The 22,512-nt window shown below is 40.3% G+C and overlaps 1 protein-coding gene across 2 annotated transcripts in view; it reads left to right on the forward strand.

Annotated features, from left to right (window-relative positions):
• MAP3K15 (mitogen-activated protein kinase kinase kinase 15) overlaps window positions 1–22,512 on the forward strand; it is a 111,199-nt gene that overhangs the window by 38,062 nt on the left and 50,625 nt on the right. For both annotated transcript variants that reach the window (XM_026674934.2, XM_087966950.1), the window contains 7 exons: window positions 315–427; window positions 802–961; window positions 1,542–1,692; window positions 2,492–2,599; window positions 3,844–3,893; window positions 9,896–9,991; window positions 10,629–10,716. In XM_026674934.2, the coding sequence (XP_026530719.2) occupies window positions 315–427; window positions 802–961; window positions 1,542–1,692; window positions 2,492–2,599; window positions 3,844–3,893; window positions 9,896–9,991; window positions 10,629–10,716 (766 nt within the window). The remainder of the gene's footprint in view (window positions 1–314; window positions 428–801; window positions 962–1,541; window positions 1,693–2,491; window positions 2,600–3,843; window positions 3,894–9,895; window positions 9,992–10,628; window positions 10,717–22,512) is intronic.

Below are 22,512 nucleotides of genomic sequence, written 5' to 3' on the forward strand. Positions count from 1 at the left end.
AAACTGTTTATTCCATTAATTAAATAAAATATATAATCAGTTGAAAAACATACTGTATTATTATATTATATAATAATGTAAAAGAATTATCTTTAAAGCAGATCTGTTTAAACAGTTTGATACAATTTAAAAATTATATACATCTTTTCTTTGTCCTATATTAGATGACTGAAGTCTGTGTTCTTAACTTTCCTGAGGGGGGAAAGAAGGGAAAGGGAGATGGAATCTGTTCTGTAATATCTAACACGAGATATATTGAGATTTGATAAGTATTTTTCTTGTGTTACCCATTTGATTAAATTTTGCTTCTGCAGGTATCGTAAAGGGTTTGAGCTCCAGTCAACTCTGTATTCTGGAATTAACCTTGCAGTCTTGCTGATTGTTTCAGGGCAGCAATTTGAAACTTCCATGGAACTGAGGAAAATAGGTAAATGAATAAAGGAAAATATGTATGGTGATGTTAGTCAGTTAATTTCATAAGCTGGATCCACCTTTCCCCCCCTTACCTTCACGATTCCAGTCACATGATGTTTCTTTCTACTTATTTATCCAGGTATATGAATGGCCATAAACACCCAATACTTCTCAGCTACTATGTTAACAGCAATTGCCAACAGTATGGTTGAATTTCTAGCTTTAAATTCTGTAGATATAAATATGAGTTCATCTCTACAATTTTTCCTTCCAGTTAAATTTTGAGATTATAATCCTTATAATTAGAAACACATCACCCTCTCTTAGGTTTTGGAATAGGATTCTTGTATTCATTTGCAGCATTGTCTTTTTTATATGTTTGTCAAGGAGTACGGTTAAATAGTTTATTGGGAAGAAAAGGGAATCTGGAAAAAATGAACAATTACTGGGATGTTGGACAGTTTTTCACTGTAAGCATGTTGGCCAGTGACATTGGTAAAGCTGTCCAAGCAGCAGAGAGACTTTTCAAATTGAAACCACCCATTTGGTATGTATTATCACTATTTTTTTGTAATTGTAGCTCACATTTACTAGGTTTTGTTGAGTTTTCTCTTTATTGTAAGTCATGATGGTCAATCTGTGATGACTTGAATCTTTGCAGAAATTTGTTTTTCCAAATTCCTGTATACACACCAACACTTTTGCTTTGTTTTGATACTTTGCTTGATGAGAAATTTGGAAAAACATAAACGTTTGCATAACTATTTATTATGGTTTGATTAGTCTTACTAATAGTATCAACTAGTTGTGGATTTGGAGAGTTTTTTTTTCTCATGAACCAATAGAGCTATATTGTCTTTTTTGCTTTTTGTTTTGCCAAAATATTCACATGATAATTTGGCTGCAAATTTTAAATAAAAAAATCATTTATGTTTTTAAAGCAGACTAACTAGGTAAGAATTAGCAGTAATTCATTGGAAAGTATGTTTTATAAAAAATAGACTTTGGAAGGTTGTTTTTATTATCCATCTATTTAAACACATGATTCCTATAAAAATATGTTTTCAACATTGATTTAAAAGGACCTGTGGGACACTTTGTTTATTAATTATATCTATGTGTTTCAGGTATTTAAAATCCTTGGTACAAAATCTCACATTAATTCAGCATTTCAAGAAACTGACCATAGAACATTCTCTGAGGCAAGAAAGACTGAACTTCTGGTTGGATATAATTTTTGAGGCAACCCAAGAAAAAACAAATGGATTAAGATTCCCAGTAAGAGTCTAGTGTATAATTCGTGTATAATTTGTTGTGAATCATATAACTATATTGATACTGAGTTGGAAGTAACAAAAATTATTGTCTATTGAACAAGCTGATAGAATAGCATTCTCATTAAGACAGTCACCATATTGGTTTTTCAAAAAGCCATATATTCCCTGATGGGATGTCAAGTCCCACATAGCTGGCAAACTCAAAAATAGTTTATTCACATGGATTTCAAAGTTAATGCTAGTCAAAGTAAAACGTGTTGAAAAAGGTTATAGTTCTCAAGCAGACTTCTCGGAAGCCAGTTAATGTGATGTTCTTTGAAAGATTTCCTTTCCATGTTTCCATGCTTTGTACCTTTAGGAAATAATCTATCACTGAACTTCTCTTATTCTTGGTTTCCTCAGTCTTCTCAGAGATCTGTCATGAATTGAATGGTGCAATTTCAAGGAGCTACATTTCATTTTTTTTCATTAGTTAAGAGTGTTTTATATTAATGTTTTGCTATTGGTTACCAGTTTGAGAATTGCTTGATTGAACTGTAATACATTCATCCATATATACCTAATAAAATGCAGTTAGTACAAGAAATGATATGAACTAAAGCAAGTATTTTCCACTGAAATAACAAAAAGTTGTCTTACTCAAATTTATTCAAAAGCACCTAAATGCATTGTGTTTTTTTGGTCTGTAATAATTAGGCTTAGGATTATAATGCAAAATTTCTGTTCCTCTTTTTGAAATTGAATGATGGCTAGATATCTGTTTGAGTACATGCTTCGTACAACAAGTTTTCTTTATTTAGGTATTAGTGATAGAGCCAACCAAGATATACCAGCCTGCATACGTTTCAGTCAATAATGAAACTGATGATAGGACAGTTTCCCTTTGGCATGTATCACCTGCAGAAATGGTAAGATTGGCTGGGCATTTTCTTAATGCTTTGGACATGATTTATTTGAAAACATTCTTGTTATTCTTTTAAGAGCTCCTAATGAGTGTATCATAAAGATGTTTTAAAAAGTACATTTTATGCCTAATTCTTCAGAAGAAAAACAAGGTTGCAAACAGAAAGTGTCCAGCATTAACTACTATTAAGTATTTCTGTTTAGTTTATTGTAAGGCCCTTTAGGCACAATTTTTAAGATTTAGAACTCCCCAAGATTTCAGTTTTGCAGAATTCATAGTAGTATACAAAATTAGATTTATTGCAGTGGTTTCACTTTCTAATTGCAGATTTCTGTAAAAGAATTTGAATTGGTTTATAGAGTTTAAACAATTTTACACTTTATAAACTGTGGATACTTTTCAGTTTCTCAGCTTTAGGGAATTTTGATTTCCAATCCATTTATATCATAACTTGGAAATGCCTATGGATGTCCTTCACTGAGGAAATGATAGGAATACAATGCAAATTGTATTTTGCACCTCTAGGTATTATTCAGTATTACGTTATGTTTCTGGAGAGATTGTTTGGACTGGGTCCAAGAGCAGCAAAGATGATTAGTGGACTGGAGACTAAACATATAAAGAACATTTGCTGGAATTGGGTATGTCTTGTTTAATGAAAAGAAGGACTAGGGATGACATGATAGCAGTGTTCCAATATCTCAGGGGTTGCCACAAAGTAGAGGGAATCAAGCTATTCTCCAAAGCACCTGAAGGCAGGACAAGAAGCAATGGATGGAAACTAATCAAGGAGAGAAGCAACCTAGAACTAAGGAGAAATTCCCTGACAGTTAGAACAATTAATCAGAGGAACAACTTGCCTCCAGAAGTTGTGAATGCTGCAACATTGAACGTTTTAAAGAAGAGATTGGACAACTATTTGTCTGAAACGATATAGGGTTTCCTGAGCAGTGGGAGAGCAGATTTCCCGAGCAGGAGATTGGAGTACAAGATCTCCAAGATCCCATCCGGCTCTGTTATTCTACTGTATTGTTCTGTAGGTCCCCTACTATAACATCACTCTGATCCCATTTGAGTAACCACAGGGTGGAGGTACCTGTGAACTTGTGATAAGGCACAATGGTGTGTATTACTTCACCTTGCTATCTTAAGCAACCTAAGGCAAAACTGCAAATACTCTACAGGCTGGGCCCACGCAATAAATTATTTGCAGTCTTGCTTCAAAACTCTGATTTTATTTCTTTGCAGAAACGAATCCATGAATGGAATTTTACAGCTTCTTCTATTAGAGGAATAAGGTCAGTCTGCTTTTAAATGGATTATCTTATATTTGTTTACATTATAAACACAAAAACCCGGAGCACATAGTTTTAATTGAAATAAGATTGAGAAAGTATGTTTCAGATATAAACAGTACAGTTTGAACTATTAAAAATGGTATTTCATAATCTTTTCTGCTGTCTTTAGCCAAGTGACTTGGTGTTCTGAAAGTTTGATAATACTTTTTCTTAAAGTTATAGTCACACATGCAGTAGAGACAGACAACTTTAATGAAGAATATTGTATAAATATTCTAAAAGAGGAATCCTAAAAGACTTGCAGATAGTGAACCAAAACTCATAAGTTATGACTGTGAATTAATGTTGTATTCCCAATTCTTTTACTTGACATTTTTAAATTTCAAAATCTCATCAGTATGCTACGTGAAATAAGAATCATTATAAATCTGGCCAGGATAATAGAACTGAAGAACTAGCATAAATTAGATTGCTATAACATTCTTTGAATATCTGTCTTTAAAGGCATTTCTGTTAGTATAGCATTGTAAGGATCTGCTGTTTAGCTGAGGCACAAATAGGGCAACTTGAAACAGATCTTGATGTCTTTTTTGAGAGAGGGCCACCAGAACTGTCTCTTGATTAAGTGCAGGGTCTTTATGAATCCAAAGTAGCCCTCCATCTTCAAGTCATGGCAAGTCTGCATAATTAAGAGTTTCTGGCTGGTTGGCACATACAGTTTCCCTTCCACCCAGTCCATCCTGGGTAGAACAGTCCTTGAAACCACTCATTGTCAGCGCTTTTTTGAAGGTTGCAGCCACATCATTGCTAACTGGCAATTTTTCTTCATACTGAGCCCTGGTGGTTACTTGGGCTGCTAAGTTGACATGTTGGGAGCAATGGTTTCATTATTTCTGCTTTGGAACAATTATATTGTGGCATCCACGACAGGTCATCAGCTAGGAAGTTTTCCCCCACTGGCATGTAGCGCAATGCGAAGTTGAAACACTGGAAGTATTGGGCCCACCGTGCTTGTTTGGGAGAATGCTTCCAAAGGATTTTTAGCGCCTCTAGGTTTTTGTGATGAGGCCACACTTGGAAAGGGATTTTGCTCCCTTCCAAGAAATGTCTCAAGAAGAGGAGTGCCCATCACACAGCATAAGCCTCTTTTTCCCCATACGGCCCAGTGTTGTTCGGTTTCAGATAGTTTCTTTTGAAGTATAGGTGCACAGCTGCAGCTGCCTTTCTCATTCTCTTGCAGGAGTGCTGCCTCTACTGCAACATCAGTGGTGTCGGCCTGAATGACAAAAGTTTTCTCCAGGTCTGTTGTGTGCTTTAATACCAGTTCAGCTGCAAAAAGCCGTTTAAGTTTTTCAACTACAGCTTGATATTCCATTGATCACTTTTAACGGCTTTCAGGATTAGGTTTATCTCCCCCTTTTGTTTAAAAAAAAATTCATGATGGGGAGGGCTATCTGAGCAAATGGGATGAATTGACAGCAAAAGTTCGCAAACCCTAGGAAGCTCTGCAGCTGCTTCCTCATGCAAGGCAGAGCCCACTGTAGCACCACTAGGAGTTTTCCTGGGTCCATTTCAATTCCCTCATGGAGATTCTGTATTCCAAGTAATCTATCTTATCTTAGTGGAACTCACACTTGGAAAGCTTGGCATAAAGTTTAGCGGCACAAAGGTTTTTGAGGATGGCTCTGACCAGCTTCACATGCTCTGCTTTCATTTAAGTGTAGATTAAAATGTTATCTAAATAGACCAGCAATCCCTTTATATAAATATTCATGTAGCACTTCATTTATTAATTGCATGAAAACTGCAGGTGCCCCGCAGTTCAAATCCAAAGGGGAGCATCTTAAATTGTAAATGACCAAGTGGGCAATTAAAAGTGGTCTTCCATTCATCCCCTTCTCTGATCCTGATGCAGTAATATGCCTCTCACAAATCCAGCTTAGTCAAGTGCCAACATGTCCTTCATCAGAGGGAGAGGGTACACATTTTCCATGCACACTGTGTTCAGACCACAAGAGTCTACACCAGGGGTGTAAAATTCGATTTAATTGAAGGTTGCATCAGGGTTGTTTTTGACCTCAGAGGGCATGGCCGGGGGAGGGGCATAGCCAGCTCGACATCATTCATTTTGGGTGCACCTGTGGTGGCCCGGGCAGGGCTGGGGGGATCCTCCTGCAGCACTCTGCCAGCAAAAATGGAGGTTGGGAGGGCCACATTCAGCCTTCCCAAGCTCCATTTTTGCTGGCAGAGGTACTGTGGGCCAGTCCTTCACTGTTTTCAGGGCAGCTGCATGGGCCATATCTAAGCATCCCATGGGCCAGATCCAGCTTGTGGGACTTGAGTTTGACATCCTTGGTCTACACAAAGACAAAGAGATCCATCTTTTTTCTCTCTGAACAGGACTAGGGCTGCCACTCAGGGTCGAGCCAGTTGGATGAAATCTCAGGCTAAGTTTTTGTCAATGAATGAGTGGAATTCTCGTAATTTCCTAGGGATCATCAAGTATAACTTCAGTTTTGGTAGCTTATCCTCTGGTACAATTTCAATAGCACAGTCTGTGGGTTGGTGAGGAGGGAGCTCGTCTGACCCTTTTTCACTAAAAACATTCCTCAGATCTCTGTACTCTTTGGGGATGATGGGCTTCCCCTTGCATGACTGCTCTGAGCTCATAGGGCAGGGAGGGCTTCACTACTGGTCACTTCTCTTTTGGGGGCTGGCCACTCATCTTGAATTCCAACAGCCCCTTCCGCCAATTCACATATGGATTCTGTTAGTGTTTGGGGATAAACCCTAGCAGAGCATGCAGCAGCAGTCAAGCCAGGCAGCCAAATGAGAGAGGAAGGGTTTTAGAGTATACACACACTGAACACAAACACTGTTTGTAGTTTAAATAGTTTTTAATCCAGTTAGAGTTTAAGCATTGTCAATCAGTCCGTATGTCATTCACAATATATCCATTCAGTAAGACTCACTAACTCAGTCCAGATAATAGTCCTTACTATATCTTTATCAGCCGATAAAGATATCTTCTCCTCCTCCGATGCCTTTCTCCAGAGGATAACGCTGGATATTCAGTAGAACGATCAAACAGTAGACAGTCGCAGTAAAACAGTAATAAACAGTTGTATCCAGCAGTAAACAGCAGTAAACAGTAAACAGCAAACGGTAAACAGTAAAACAGTAGGCAGTAAGCAGCAAGCTTTCTACTGCTTCCTCTTATTGCAGTTTCTAACCGCACCCTTAATTGACTAATTACATGCAGTGTGGTGCTTAAAGTTACAAACACTTAAACTATGATACCTTAGTTTATATATTTATCCACCCAAACCTTGTTGGGTATCAATGTTATACCTAACAGATTCCATATTTTAAACCAGGCTAGTCCCAGAATGAGGGGTCTTTCCATTCCTGGCACTACTATGAAGCTCAGGGTTTCAGAATGGATTCCCATCTGCATCTCTATGGGTTCAGTGGCAAAGGCTGCAGGAGTGCCCCTCCGACTGAGCCATCTGACTGATACAATATGATTGGGATTTTTAGTCTTGCTAGCCAAATGCCCAGCTTCTCCACCAGTGCTGAATTCATTAGTCATCTGGTGCAGCCCGAATCTAGAAGGGCCCTCAGGGTTGCTTTTTGTTCTGATCCCGGGTGGTGGAGTTCTATGGGGAAAGTCACGGGGCAATTGGATCACTTACCAAGGGGTCATTGTTGGAGTCAGTATTAGTTAGCCCTTGCTTGTCATCTGGTGGGGTCAGAGTTCCCACTTCCCTCTTGGGTACGGGGAAAACTCTGTGACCTCCTTTCAGTGATGTTTCTCTCCTGTGAGGTGGCAGCTTCCTTGACTCTGGTCCATCTCCTTTGCCATGCAGTTGGCACAGCACTCTGCAGCTTAGTGCTGCATTTGAAGCAGGTGATGGATGTTGCCAGCTGGGCTTGAACCTTGGTCATTTCTCTCCTGTTTATTCCAAGTCTTGGCTGAGCGGTACTTATTTCAGGTCTGGTCAATTTCCACTTCTTTGGCCAGCATGCATCAGTCGTGGAGGTGGGCTGGGTCCCCCTCATGACACAAGCAGTGTACAGGTCATCATTGAGCCCATCTTTGAAACAGCTTATGAGGATGTCCTCTGGCCAGTTGAAGTGGCATGCCAGGTCAAGGAATTCCTCTGTGTATTCAGCTATTGGTCTGTGTCCCTGCCACACTGTCTTTATATGAACTCTGGCTTTACAATCGGCTAGGGGATCTTCAAACCACCATTGGAATGCTGTCATGAATCAATTGAAGTTTCTTAGTTCAAGGGCGTCTGTGTTATAGAGGATCATCCTCCATCTGGCTGTGGTCCTTTGGTGGGAATCTCATGGCTGTATTCTGGCATGTAGGTGAGAATGAGGGCCAGGAAGAATCCCAGTTGTTGGGGGTCTCTGTCAAATTTTACGTCAGGGGAGTGCCTGCTGGCTTTGAGGCATCTGTAACATAATCTGTCTGCATGCCATGTAGAGCTTTAAGGATAACAACCAGCAACGTGAATTGCACCTGAACCTATTGGGAGCCAGTTCCACTCACATAGCAATAATATTACATAGGAGTACTATGGTGCACCCAAATCTGCACATGAATACTTTCCAAGGACAGTCCCAGATAAATTGTATTGCAGTAATCCAGTTGACAGATGACTAAGGTATTGGGCACAACTGGCATACAAAATGTGCTTATTCTGATTCTCAGATATTACCTGGAATGCTGGTAAACATGACCAATAACTGATGATCTCCGAACAAACTTATTTTTTTCTTCTGTTCAACCATGTGTGATTCTTGAACATTGCTTGGACAAATCCCCGCAGTTTTCTTTGCAAGGTTTTTCAGAAGTGGTTTGCCATTGCCTGTTTTCTAGGGCTGAAAGTGACTGGCTCAAGATGGAACAAGAACTCAGTGCTATATTGTGTCTGAAATCCATGAGCCAAGGAGCCAAATAATCTGCTTTCTCCTTTGGAGCTTCAGCCATACTCCTCCTAGCAGCCTTCTCCAGAAAGGGAAGGTTAAAGATTGGATAAAAAATTTCTAGTACCACAGGTCCAGTGATGAGCTTTTCAGGAAGTATTACTTTTTCACTATTCGACAGGTGAACTGCCTCCTTTCTTTATTTAACGTACAAATGGCAGGACTCAACATCCCAAGGAACCTGTCCACTTTCTCAGGAATAACCAAAGCTCTACCCAGATAACTAAAATGTGCTTTGCTAGCATGAACCTGAAAATGTCCTAACGTTTAGGTGAAGATGACTAGCATAGTAACAATGTAACCTAACAAAGTAAAAGCATCAAAATAATTTTCTGCAATCAATTAGAAATGTGAATTTTACAACATTTAAATAGGATAGTTTCTTTTAAAATCATGTATGGATAATCGTCAACTTACAACAGTTCATATAGTGACTGAAGAGCACTGAAAAATTGGCATGACCATTTTTCACACTTACAACCATTGCAGCATCTCCATGGTCACATGATCAAAATTAAGATACTTGGCAACTAACTCATATTTATGACGGTTGCAGTGTCCCAGGATTATGTAATCACTTTTTACAACTTCGGACAAAGTCAATGGAGAAGCCAGATTCATTTAATAATCACGTTATTAACTTAACAATTGCAGTCATTCACTTAACAACTGATGCAAAAAAAGTCATAAAATTTAGCAAAATACATTTAACTTAGCAACAGAAATTTTAGGCTCAGTTGGAGTTGTAAGTTGAGGTCTACCTTCCCACTGTTCTGCTGAGAAATCTTTCATGGCTTTCATTGTTCCATCTGTATATTTATGCTTTTTGAAAGGAACTTTATTATTACTTTTAAACCTGATAGCTCTGGCATGGAAGTTATTCTTTGTATAAAACATTAAAAGTAAGCTTTTCAAAATCATGAAATATTATATCTGGAAGACATTTGTTTCTTTATCCAATCTCCTTGCGCCAGCATAACTTTATTTTCATTGGATATTTGCAGCATATCTAAATTTGATGAACGATGCTGTTTCCTCTATGTCCACGACAACTCTGATGACTTTCAAATCTATTTTTCTACAGAGTGTCAGTGTAGTAGGTAAGAGGTTTGTTCGTTTTGCTTTGCTTTGTTTTTACCAGTGATTAAATTAATTCATACAAAAGTTACAAACTTTGATACAGAACCAGCATGAGAAGGAATAAAACAAATAGGTTTTGTCCTCTTGCATTATTTATTCTACATCAATTTCAATAAATATGAACAGTGAAAAAGTGATGAAAATATATAAGATTAACCATTAATTGATATCATATTATGGGTGGCATGTTTTTTAATGCTTTTTTCTAATTGTAAGGAAAAATATTCATAACATTCTATATTTCTATTTCATTTCAATTTTCTAGCTTTAATGAAAGATTTTAAAGAATGTTGATGATAGTATTTGTGTGAGGTACTATTATTTGATTCTGTCTTAGACAACAATATTATTTGGACCGTTTCTGATTTAAAATAAGCACAATATTTATTAAGTACATTTTAAATTATGGAGTAATTTTGATGTAAAAGCATTTTAGGGGATTCAAAATCATGCTTGTCTTAGATATATTATGCTAAGGAAATTTTTAAGACATGTTGATTTTCTTTGTATGAGTTATATATAAAATGTATAATTTTGGTTGAGCAGGCAAAACCAATACTTTTTTGCCTTTGATTGTGAGTTGTATATTGCTTTCAGATTCTGTGCTTTGGTTAAGGAGATCTTCATTGATGCTGTAGGAAATACCCTGGAACTTGAAGGAGAGACTGATGGTGATATATTAGAAGTAAGTTGCAATTACTGAGATAAAGAAACAGGTCTGTAATTCTGTTTGTTTCTCTTATGTATACAAGGAATATTCATGTAAGAAATAAATAGCCTTTCAAATAAAGAGGAGTCAATCTGTACTTGCCTTTATACATTAAATAAGATTTTTTTTCTTGGTCATCTATTAATTGCAATATTTTCCTTGATTTTTTTCTTTATAAATAAGATATTGTGCCTGCAATTTGACAGGAAAATATACCTGCAATGTGACAGGAAAAAGTTATAGATTAATGACTTTCTTATAAAATAAAGCTGTAGTTTCTCTTTAACAAAACATTATATATTTTGCATCATCCTTAATAATCTATATTTTTTACAAACTTCATCAGCCTCAATAGTTAAGCTTTTTTCCCTGAAAAATTGATCCCATGATTTTAATAATAGAAAACAAGTTGATAATTTGATATCAAAACCTGAGTAAAGATCTTTCAGATTTGAAAGTTTAAATGATTGATATGCTTAATATTTATATAGATTTGAAATAATAGTTACAGCAGACCTCATTATGTGCTCGCATACCTAAATCTCTTTATCCAAAACTGGAAAGAATATAGGAAACCAGTTTGATTCAAAGCCTCAGATTTGTGCTTCCCAAATTGCCTTATACTTAATTTCCTGATTTCTTCTATCTTTGTGTAGAAAAGATGATAAAACTGTTCGGTATGTAACTTCTAAAAACAGGGTAATATTTAATTCTGCAATGCTTTAGGTCAGAGTTGCCTGTCTTGGCAACTTTAAGAAGCCTGACTTCAATTCCCAGAATTTCCCAGCCAGCATGGTTGGTTGGGAAATTCTGAGAGTTGAAGTCCAGGCCTCTTAAAATTGCCAAGGATGGGAAACCCTTTTTTTAGATTGTCTCTTAGGAGGCATTGAACTGCCCTTTTGCATTTTGCATTGATGATTTGAACTCTGGGATGCAAAGATTGCTAAATAACAAACTATCAAAATAAGATTTATTAAGGACAAGAGCTGAAAATGGATGACAAAAGGGATTTTTAAAGCAATTCCAGTTAAAATGATATTTGAGTATATTATAGGAAATTTATAGGAAATTTATAAAGATCTTGTCTGCCAGAATAAAGAGTTCTGGCTACATGGGCTAAGTCAGTTGTGGTATAAACATATCCATGTCGGTTTACTTTTGACCTTTTTTTCTTTATAGTATTTCAGTATTTCACTAACTTGTTAATTGTTTTATATGTGAAAGCCTAAAGTATGGCATAAGGCAAGAAGTATAAACTTTTCCGTTCATTAATTCACAAATCAAAAAAAAACAAAAGTGGCATTACACCTACCTGGGTATCTTTTGGACTGTGGCTGAGGCGTCACGCTGTCTCTCCTCAGCCCCCACGGGCGCCCAGGGACAGGGCCCTTGACAACCCTCAGCTCGCTTTGGGGGGGGCCCTGCATGCGCCGGCAGGGCAGGGAGGCCACGGTCCTTCTTGGGGGCCACCACCACAGCCCCTTCCGCACAGGGGGTGGGAACCCAGCAGGCAGGCCAGGCGCAAAAGGGGAAGGGTGAGCCCCGCCAAACCGTTTGTAGTTAAAAGACCGGGCAGCAACAGCCGTGCTCCAACCACAGGCCCAACGCAGCACTACTTCGCCGAACTCCCCCCGAGCTTCCCAGGGAGCGGACAAGGCGACAAACAGGGCGCGAAAACAGAAAACGGCAGCGAACGCAGACAAAGCAACGGAACGACGAGGCGAGCAGCAGCCGCTTCCCTTAGTCCCCATAAGCACAGGGGGGCAGAAACACAAAGAACAGAAACCACACGGAGATTCCATATTTTAAACCAGGCTAGTCCCAGAATGAGGGGTCTTTCCATTCCTGGCACTACTATGAAGCTCAGGGTTTCAGAATGGATTCCCATCTGCATCTCTATGGGTTCAGTGGCAAAGGCTGCAGGAGTGCCCCTCCGACTGAGCCATCTAACTGATACAATATGATTAGGATTTTTAGTCTTGTTAGCCAAATGCCCAGCTTCTCCACCAGTGCTGAATTCATTAGTCATCTGGTGCAGCCCGAATCTAGAAGGGCCCTCGGGGTTGCTTTTTGTTCTGATCCCCGGGTGGTGGAGTTCTATGGGGAAAGTCACGGGGGCAATTGGATCACTTACCAAGGGGTCATTGTTGGAGTCAGTATTAGTTAGCCCCTGGTTGTCATCTGGTGGGGTCAGAGTTCCCACTTCCCTCTTGGGTACGGGGGCAAACTCTGTGACCTCCTTTCAGTGATGTTTCTCTCCTGTGAGGTGGCAGCTTCCTTGACTCTGGTCCATCTCCTTTGCCATGCAGTTGGCACAGCACTCTGCAGCTTAGTGCTGCATTTGAAGGAGGTGATGGATATTGCCAGCTGGGCTTGAACCTTGGTCATTTCTCTCCTGTTTATTCCAAGTCTTGGCTGAGTGGTACTTATTTCAGGTCTGGTCAATTTCCACTTCTTTGGCCAGCATGCATCAGTCGTGGAGGTGGGCTGGGTCCCCCCTCATGACACAAGCAGTGTACAGGTCATCATTGAGCCCATCTTTGAAACAGCTTATGAGGATGTCCTCTGGCCAGTTGAAGTGGCATGCCAGGTCAAGGAATTCCTCTGTGTATTCAGCTATTGGTCTGCGTCCCTGCCACACTGTCTTTATATGAACTCTGGCTTTACAATCGGCTAGGGGATCTTCAAACCACCATTGGAATGCTGTCATGAATCAATTGAAGTTTCTTAGTTCAAGGGTGTCTGTGTTATGGAGGATGATCCTCCATCTGGCTGTGGTCCTTTGATGGGAATCTCATGGCTGTATTCTGGCATGTAGGTGAGAATGAGGGCCAGGAAGAATCCCAGTTGTTGGGGGTCTCTGTCAAATTTTACGTCAGGGGCGTGCCTGCTGGCTTTGAGGCATCTGTAACATAATCTGTCTGCATGCCATGTAGAGCTTTAAGGATAACAACCAGCAACGTGAATTGCACCTGAACCTATTGGGAGCCAGTTCCACTCACATAGCAATAATATTACATAGGAGTACTATGGTGCACCCAAATCTGCACATGAATACTTTCCAAGGACAGTCCCAGATAAATTGTATTGCAGTAATCCAGTTGACAGATGACTAAGGTATTGGGCACAACTGGCATACAAAATGTGCTTATTCTGATTCTCAGATATTACCTGGAATGCTGGTAAACATGACCAATAACTGATGATCTCCGAACAAACTTATTTTTTTCTTCTGTTCAACCATGTGTGATTCTTGAACATTGCTTGGACAAATCCCCGCAGTTTTCTTTGCAAGGTTTTTCAGAAGTGGTTTGCCATTGCCTGTTTTCTAGGGCTGAAAGTGACTGGCTCAAGATGGAACAAGAACTCAGTGCTATATTGGGTCTGAAATCCATGAGCCAAGGAGCCAAATAATCTGCTTTCTCCTTTGGAGCTTCAGCCATACTCCTCCTAGCAGCCTTCTCCAGAAAGGGAAGGTTAAAGATTGGATAAAAAATTTCTAGTACCACAGGTCCAGTGATGAGCTTTTCAGGAAGTATTTCTTTTTTCACTACTCGACAGGTGAACTGCCTCCTTTCTTTATTTAACGTACAAATGGCAGGACTCAACATCCCAAGGAACCTGTCCACTTTCTCAGGAATAACCAAAGCTCTACCCAGATAACTTAAATGTGCTTTGCTAGCATGAACCTGAAAATGTCCTAACGTTTAGGTGAAGATGACTAGCATAGTAACAATGTAACCTAACAAAGTAAAAGCATCAAAATAATTTTCTGCAATCAATTAGAAATGTGAATTTTACAACATTTAAATAGGATAGTTTCTTTTAAAATCATGTATGGATAATCGTCAACTTACAACAGTTCATATAGTGACTGAAGAGCACTGAAAAAATTGGCATGACCATTTTTCACACTTACAACCATTGCAGCATCTCCATGGTCACATGATCAAAATTAAGATACTTGGCAACTAACTCATATTTATGACGGTTGCAGTGTCCCAGGATTATGTAATCACTTTTTACAACTTCGGACAAAGTCAATGGAGAAGCCAGATTCATTTAATAATCACGTTATTAACTTAACAATTGCAGTCATTCACTTAACAACTGATGCAAAAAAAAGTCATAAAATTTAGCAAAATACATTTAACTTAGCAACAGAAATTTTAGGCTCAGTTGGAGTTGTAAGTTGAGGTCTACCTTCCCACTGTTCTGCTGAGAAATCTTTCATGGCTTTCATTGTTCCATCTGTATATTTATGCTTTTTGAAAGGAACTTTATTATTACTTTTAAACCTGATAGCTCTGGCATGGAAGTTATTCTTTGTATAAAACATTAAAAGTAAGCTTTTCAAAATCATGAAATATTATATCTGGAAGACATTTGTTTCTTTATCCAATCTCCTTGCGCCAGCATAACTTTATTTTCATTGGATATTTGCAGCATATCTAAATTTGATGAACGATGCTGTTTCCTCTATGTCCACGACAACTCTGATGACTTTCAAATCTATTTTTCTACAGAGTGTCAGTGTAGTAGGTAAGAGGTTTGTTCGTTTTGCTTTGCTTTGTTTTTACCAGTGATTAAATTAATTCATACAAAAGTTACAAACTTTGATACAGAACCAGCATGAGAAGGAATAAAACAAATAGGTTTTGTCCTCTTGCATTATTTATTCTACATCAATTTCAATAAATATGAACAGTGAAAAAAGTGATGAAAATATATAAGATTAACCATTAATTGATATCATATTATGGGTGGCATGTTTTTTAATGCTTTTTTTCTAATTGTAAGGAAAAATATTCATAACATTCTATATTTCTATTTCATTTCAATTTTCTAGCTTTAATGAAAGATTTTAAAGAATGTTGATGATAGTATTTGTGTGAGGTACTATTATTTGATTCTGTCTTAGACAACAATATTATTTGGACCGTTTCTGATTTAAAATAAGCACAATATTTATTAAGTACATTTTAAATTATGGAGTAATTTTGATGTAAAAGCATTTTAGGGGATTCAAAATCATGCTTGTCTTAGATATATTATGCTAAGGAAATTTTTAAGACATGTTGATTTTCTTTGTATGAGTTATATATAAAATGTATAATTTTGGTTGAGCAGGCAAAACCAATACTTTTTTGCCTTTGATTGTGAGTTGTATATTGCTTTCAGATTCTGTGCTTTGGTTAAGGAGATCTTCATTGATGCTGTAGGAAATACCCTGGAACTTGAAGGAGAGACTGATGGTGATATATTAGAAGTAAGTTGCAATTACTGAGATAAAGAAACAGGTCTGTAATTCTGTTTGTTTCTCTTATGTATACAAGGAATATTCATGTAAGAAATAAATAGCCTTTCAAATAAAGAGGAGTCAATCTGTACTTGCCTTTATACATTAAATAAGATTTTTTTCTTGGTCATCTATTAATTGCAATATTTTCCTTGATTTTTTTCTTTATAAATAAGATATTGTGCCTGCAATTTGACAGGAAAATATACCTGCAATGTGACAGGAAAAAGTTATAGATTAATGACTTTCTTATAAAATAAAGCTGTAGTTTCTCTTTAACAAAACATTATATATTTTGCATCATCCTTAATAATCTATATTTTTTACAAACTTTATCAGCCTCAATAGTTAAGCTTTTTTCCCTGAAAAATTGATCCCATGATTTTAATAATAGAAAACAAGTTGATAATTTGATATCAAAACCTGAGTAAAGATCTTTCAGATTTGAAAGTTTAAATGATTGATATGCTTAATATTTATATAGATTTGAAATAATAGTTACAGCAGACCTCATTATGTGCTCGCATACCTAAATCTCTTTATCCAAAACTGGAAAGAATATAGGAAACCAGTTTGATTCAAAGCCTCAGATTTGTGCTTCCCAAATTGCCTTATACTTAATTTCCTGATTTCTTCTATCTTTTGTAGAAAAGATGATAAAACTGTTCGGTATGTAACTTCTAAAAACAGGGTAATATTTAATTCTGCAATGCTTTAGGTCAGAGTTGCCTGTCTTGGCAACTTTAAGAAGCCTGGACTTCAATTCCCAGAATTTCCCAGCCAGCATGGTTGGTTGGGAAATTCTGAGAGTTGAAGTCCAGGCCTCTTAAAATTGCCAAGGATGGGAAACCCTTTTTTAGATTGTCTCTTAGGAGGCATTGAACTGCCCTTTTGCATTTTGCATTGATGATTTGAACTCTGGGATGCAAAGATTGCTAAATAACAAACTATCAAAATAAGATTTATTAAGGACAAGAGCTGAAAATGGATGACAAAAGGGATTTTTTAAAGCAATTCCAGTTAAAATGATATTTGAGTATATTATAGGAAATTTATAGGAAATTTATAAAGATCTTGTCTGCCAGAATAAAGAGTTCTGGCTACATGGGCTAAGTCAGTTGTGGTATAAACAGATCCATGTCGGTTTACTTTTGACCCTTTTTTTTTAAACTAGTATTTCATAACTTGTTAATTGTTTTATATGTGAAAGCCTAAAGTATGGCATAAAGAAGTATAAACTTTTGTTCATTAATTCACAAATCCTTGGCATTAACTTGTATGGACCGAGCAGTGTTGGGGAGGGAATCCAGGGGTCTCCAGCGGTGGGGCGGTAGACAGAACGCTCGTCCCACAGGAAGTATGGTGAAGCGACGCAGGGCATGGGGTGGAGGTGCTGCTGCCGCGAGGCAATGCAAGGGATGGAGCGGTTGGTACTGGAAACAGTCAGCCATCACTTGCTCGCTGCCCTTTCTGAGTGGGAGCTGATGTTTTCCAGCCCCTCAGCTGGCGCACTCTGTGGCTCCGGAACCAGCTCCACTGGGCTTGCCATCCCAGCAGAAGCGCAACAGATGCATCAGCAGCAGAAGAAGGCGGGGGAGGCACTTGATGCAGACCGCTGGACACACTTACTCTGTCGCACTGTCTGTTTTGGCTTGTGGCTGGAGAGCAGGTCACTGCTGGTCATCTTCTCAGCCCCCTCACGGGTCTTGCCCATGGCCTGCATGTGGAGCGTGTTCCCCTTGCACACCTGATGCATCTTGACCCCATTGCGGTCTGCTGCTACCACAGTTTGGTAGACCTGCTGCCGCCGTCACTCAGCAAACCCACCCAGCCCAAAGAAGGTGAGGTGGCCAGGTAGAAAGGACGTGAGTGTGGAAAGTCAGATCCCCATTGGTGGTATGGCTGCCCAGGCCTCAACCCTGCCCCCTGGGCATGCGCACAGGAGACAGCAAGCACATGCAGGCCCTGGCATCCCTGGGGACTGTGTTCTGAGTGCTTCCTTTCACCCAGGATGCCAGCCTCACACGCTCATCAACGCGCAAGCCCAGGGGGCAGGGCCAAGGCAGCACACAATGTTTTTACATTTGTGTCTTGAGATATTTTGCAGAAACTGGGTGTGCTATCCTAGCATAAGTATATGTGGTTACATAATATAATTATGTTATAAATGTGCTAAAATTAAATTCAGAGAAACATTAATTTGGCTTTTAGGCTTAAGCTACCTCTATACTGTACTGCCTTTTAGCTACAAAATATGGGGTGTGGCATTGTTTTATTACTGAGTAAGAATGCTGATCATGTAACAACTCAGAAGAAAAAACAATGAATTGCTGAAGCATGAAAAGTAAAAGTGTTTGAAAGGTGAGATATAGTCGTAATTCATATTAGAGTTTAAAAGGACTTTGCTATCACGCTCTATATGGAAAGAGAAAGCTTAAGGAAATTGAGGGAAATTTCAAGAATATACTGCAGACCTATTGTATTCCAGGGAAACTTATAGACATCTTTAATAAAGAATTGTTAATGTAAGTGAAATAAACTGACAATAGTAACATTGGGATAGACAAAAGTACTATCATTTTTAAATTGAAATATTTTCAAAATTGTTCTGCCTTTTTCAATTTACATATGAATTGGATTTTTTTGCTCTGTATATAATTAATATGATTTAACTACCAGTGAGTATTTTGTTGTTTATGCATATTAGTACAAGCGTTTCTTATTACAATTTCTATGATTCACACAGATGGATTTTATGTGAGAGTTTGTGTATTAACTAGATAAACTATCTAGGTCAGGGGTCGCCAATCTTTTGGACCTCAGGGACCACCAAACTCATAATTTTAGATCCCAGGGATCGGTTCTGTGGGTGTGGCTTAATTTGTGGGTGTGGCTTGGTGGTCATGTGACTGGCTGGGCATGGCTTGTGTGTAAATATTATAAATATTTATATAAATATTGATTTTTTTATAAAAAAAGAGCAAATTGTATCCAAAATCAGGCAAAGCAGGCAGATTGAGTTGCTCACAGAATCATTCAGCTAGCTCAGTCTCTGAAATTTACTTGCCGTGAGTCTGCACTGAATTTGCTTGCAAGCAAACGTTCAGTTCTAAGGAAGGCACAGCCGAAGATCTAAAGACTAGCTAGAAAGCAAGAAATCCAATCATTTCCTGCTTCCTAGCTAATCTAAATCTCTTGGCACAGCAGAACAGATGATGGTCAGGAAAAAGGAAAAATAGCAATTTAGGAGGCAAGTTTACCGGGTAAGGAGTGAGTGGGCAGGGAGGGTTCCTGCGGGCCATGTGGGCGGCACAGTCTTGTGTTTCTGTGCAGCCTGGATTAATTGCTTTGTGGGGATTTAATTGCTTTGTGGGGGTTCTCTGTGGCCACCAAAATTTTCTCACGGCCCACCAGTGGGACGCGGCCCACCGGTTGGCGACCGCTGGTCAAGGTAATACACAAATGTTTGAGAAAAGGCCTATAACAGGAGTGTCAAACTCAATTTCATTGAAAGCCACATCAGGGGTGTGGTTGACCTTGTGGGGGGGAAAGGGGCACACGGCCAGCTCAACATCGCTCATTTTGGATGCCTGTGGTGGCCTGGGTGGGGTTGGGGGGGGGGATCCACTGACTCCAGCAAAGGAAAGTGAGACCAGGGCAAGCACCAAACCCTTGTACACCACAGGAGCGTTGACGTCCCTCTTGGGCCACGGACCCCCGGATGGTGGTGTAGGCTTCTCAGATCCATGGGCAGCAGGGGGCAAGTGCTCAATCAGCCCTCAAGCTCCCAGGGCACCAAGACCCCACAGCTCAGCCCAGCCCTACTCCCCCAAGGAAGTGGCTGCGCTTACCTCCTCCTCAAAGCTGCTGCTGTTCTGCTTGCTGTCTTTGGTCACATTGCTCATGGTGTGTGCAGGAAGGCCCACTACCTCTCCTTGCGAGGAGACCCAGTTTTTTAACCAAAGTATCCTCAGTGATAGGATGGGAGACCACCTGGAGAGGTCAGGAAGAGGGGACAAGGGAATGGCGAAAGGGCATCAGGGCTGCTGGTGGCCAAGTGCTAAGGTAGGACTTCTTCCCTCATTATAATCTCCCTGTAAACTTGCAGAGCATCTCTGAACTGCTCTCGAGTTACCATGGGCAAGGGGGATGGGAGAGCAAACTTCGCTGCTGTATCAAAGAGCTGGTATCTCAGTCAAAACAAGGCACATTGTAACCTATATGCCAGGGTCATCTCCACGGGAACCCACAGTGGCTGGAGGGAGTGACTTTTACATCCCGCAAAATTGCTTTGTTGGGGAATGTGACTGATGACACACATTGAGGGGAGGGGGAAACAGGGTCAGAGGCAAAACACAAATTAACTGAGGTTAGAGTTGGCTCCACTTGGTCTGTGCCAGCATGAAGCTCCTAATAAACAACTGGATATCTTTTGAAGTTTGCTTGAGCCTCATTATTTAATTAGGGCATCTATCGGAACCCCGACACACCCATCCTCCCTCCCTCCCTTCCCTTTTCTTCTTTTTCCTTCCCTCTTCATTCTCCTTTCTTTTTTCTTCCCCTTTTCTTCTTTTTCCTTCCTTGCTCTCTTCCACTCTTTCCTTCGTCTTTCCTCTTTCCCTTTCTCCTTTCCTGTCCCTTCTTGATGCTCAAATGCAAAAGGGGAAACATTTCTCAGTGCCTACTTGCCTTGTGATGAAGTGCCATTTTTGCTAGTAGTTTGTGGCCACTAAAAAGACTGAGAACAAACCAGGCTCAGTTTATCCCGTGCTTGCATTTAGTGGGGGCATCCACAGACAACAGTACAGCAAAACTGTCAAAGTGGTGGCTGTGATAGTTGATCAGGTCTCCTTTGTTTTTTATTTGCAACAGTTTTACCATTTAGGAACAGAGGTCAGTTAGTTGCTTTTCTATTAATACATAAGCTTTAAAAGAAGTCTCCTGTAGAGACCTTGCCATGGTCTAATAATTCAGACTGGAAACATACCACAGGAAAATATTTCCCCCCACTCTGTTTTGTCCTGTTTTCTCCACTGAAAATGGCTGTTTCCAGCACACAAGGGGAGGATACTTTCCTAAGAGCTCAGAATTCAAGAATACCAATGTACACACATTTGCTAATCTAATCCAACATTTGTTAAATGAATATGAGGTATCTCAGAGTGGAGGTAGCCATGGGGAGGGAGGCCTAGTGATGGAACAGGCCCTCAAGGCCTCCCCGACCCAAAAAGATACCATATGCTTCCCGGTCCCTTCCTGCTGCACTAGACTCACTTCCTTAGCAAAGATCCATCTCCTCTCTGCCGCTGTTTCTTTGCCTTTGAGGCAGAGCAGAGTCAGCTTGGAAATGCTTTGCCTGCTGAAAATGGGTGCTCCTGGGTGCCATAATATCGTGCGAGTTTAGGCACCCATCCTCTTTTGCAGAGTATCAGAGACCCATTCATTCTTGGTGTGAAAAGTGTTTGCGGTGCCTGTCTCCTGCTCCTCCCCCAAACTCCTTTCTGCCATCGCCATGGCAGGGATGCTTCCTGCCCACTAAAATCCACTGCAGATGGAGCTCCTTCAACCCACCCTGGGGTTGAGCCAGGAGAATTGCCATGGAATCGGAATCAGCCGTGCGCAGGAACTTATGCCACCTGTGACCCGGATGCACTGCTCGCTCTCATGAACCAGCCTTATTGTTTGAGGGCAGGGACAAAGCTTACAACTGAGTGAGGAGGCACCGCAGGGCCAGGCCCCTAACACCCACATCCAGCTTACCACACCAGGGGAGGAATGAGACCCTATTGTTCCATGAAGCCTGCCTACATGCAAATGGGGTGCTAAGGAATGGAGCTATCTTTGCGAGCAATCCTGCTATGACACCTTTGCTTTTTTCAGCTTGGATGGAGCCAGGACACCCAAGCCGCTTTCAGCAGTGGCAGGAGCCATCTGAGCAGCCATGATCCCCTCTCCCAAGGCAGCCAGCCCCGCTGGCAACCTATTTCCTGTTTGGCCAGCTGGCCGCCGGCACAAAGCCTCACTGCTCTTCTTTTCCTCCTCTTTGCGTCCTCCCCACTCAAGCAGCAGTAGTCTCTGCAGGACAACAGGTTCTCATTCCTCCCCCGTCACGGCTGGCTGGATGCAGGTGCGAGGGGCCTGGCTCTGTGGTGCCTCCTCGCTGGCCATGGACAGCATTGGTTCCTGCACCTGGTCTTAGATCCAACCCGTGGGGCTGCTCTGGAGCCCATGAGGGGCACCCCGCCACTTCAGCCCCATCCTCTGTGTTTGCGCAGAGGAGGCAATGAGTGTGCAAGCTTTGGCATCCTGACTTAAAAAGAAGCGCTCAGAATGCAGTCAGCATGCAGGGCAAGATGGTCCCCCCATGCACTTGCGCACCTGTGTGCACCCAGGAGGTGGTGCAGAGATCGTCCGTCACTGGCTGTAGGGTGACCCCATGGATTTAAGGCTGACCACTTTCTGGCCTGGAAGGG

The sequence above is a fragment of the Notechis scutatus genome, chromosome 5 (genome assembly GCF_049901735.1).
Source record: "Notechis scutatus isolate UNSWTSFEM ecotype Mainland chromosome 5, rNotScu1.2, whole genome shotgun sequence".
Classification (NCBI taxonomy): Eukaryota; Metazoa; Chordata; class Lepidosauria; order Squamata; family Elapidae; genus Notechis; species Notechis scutatus.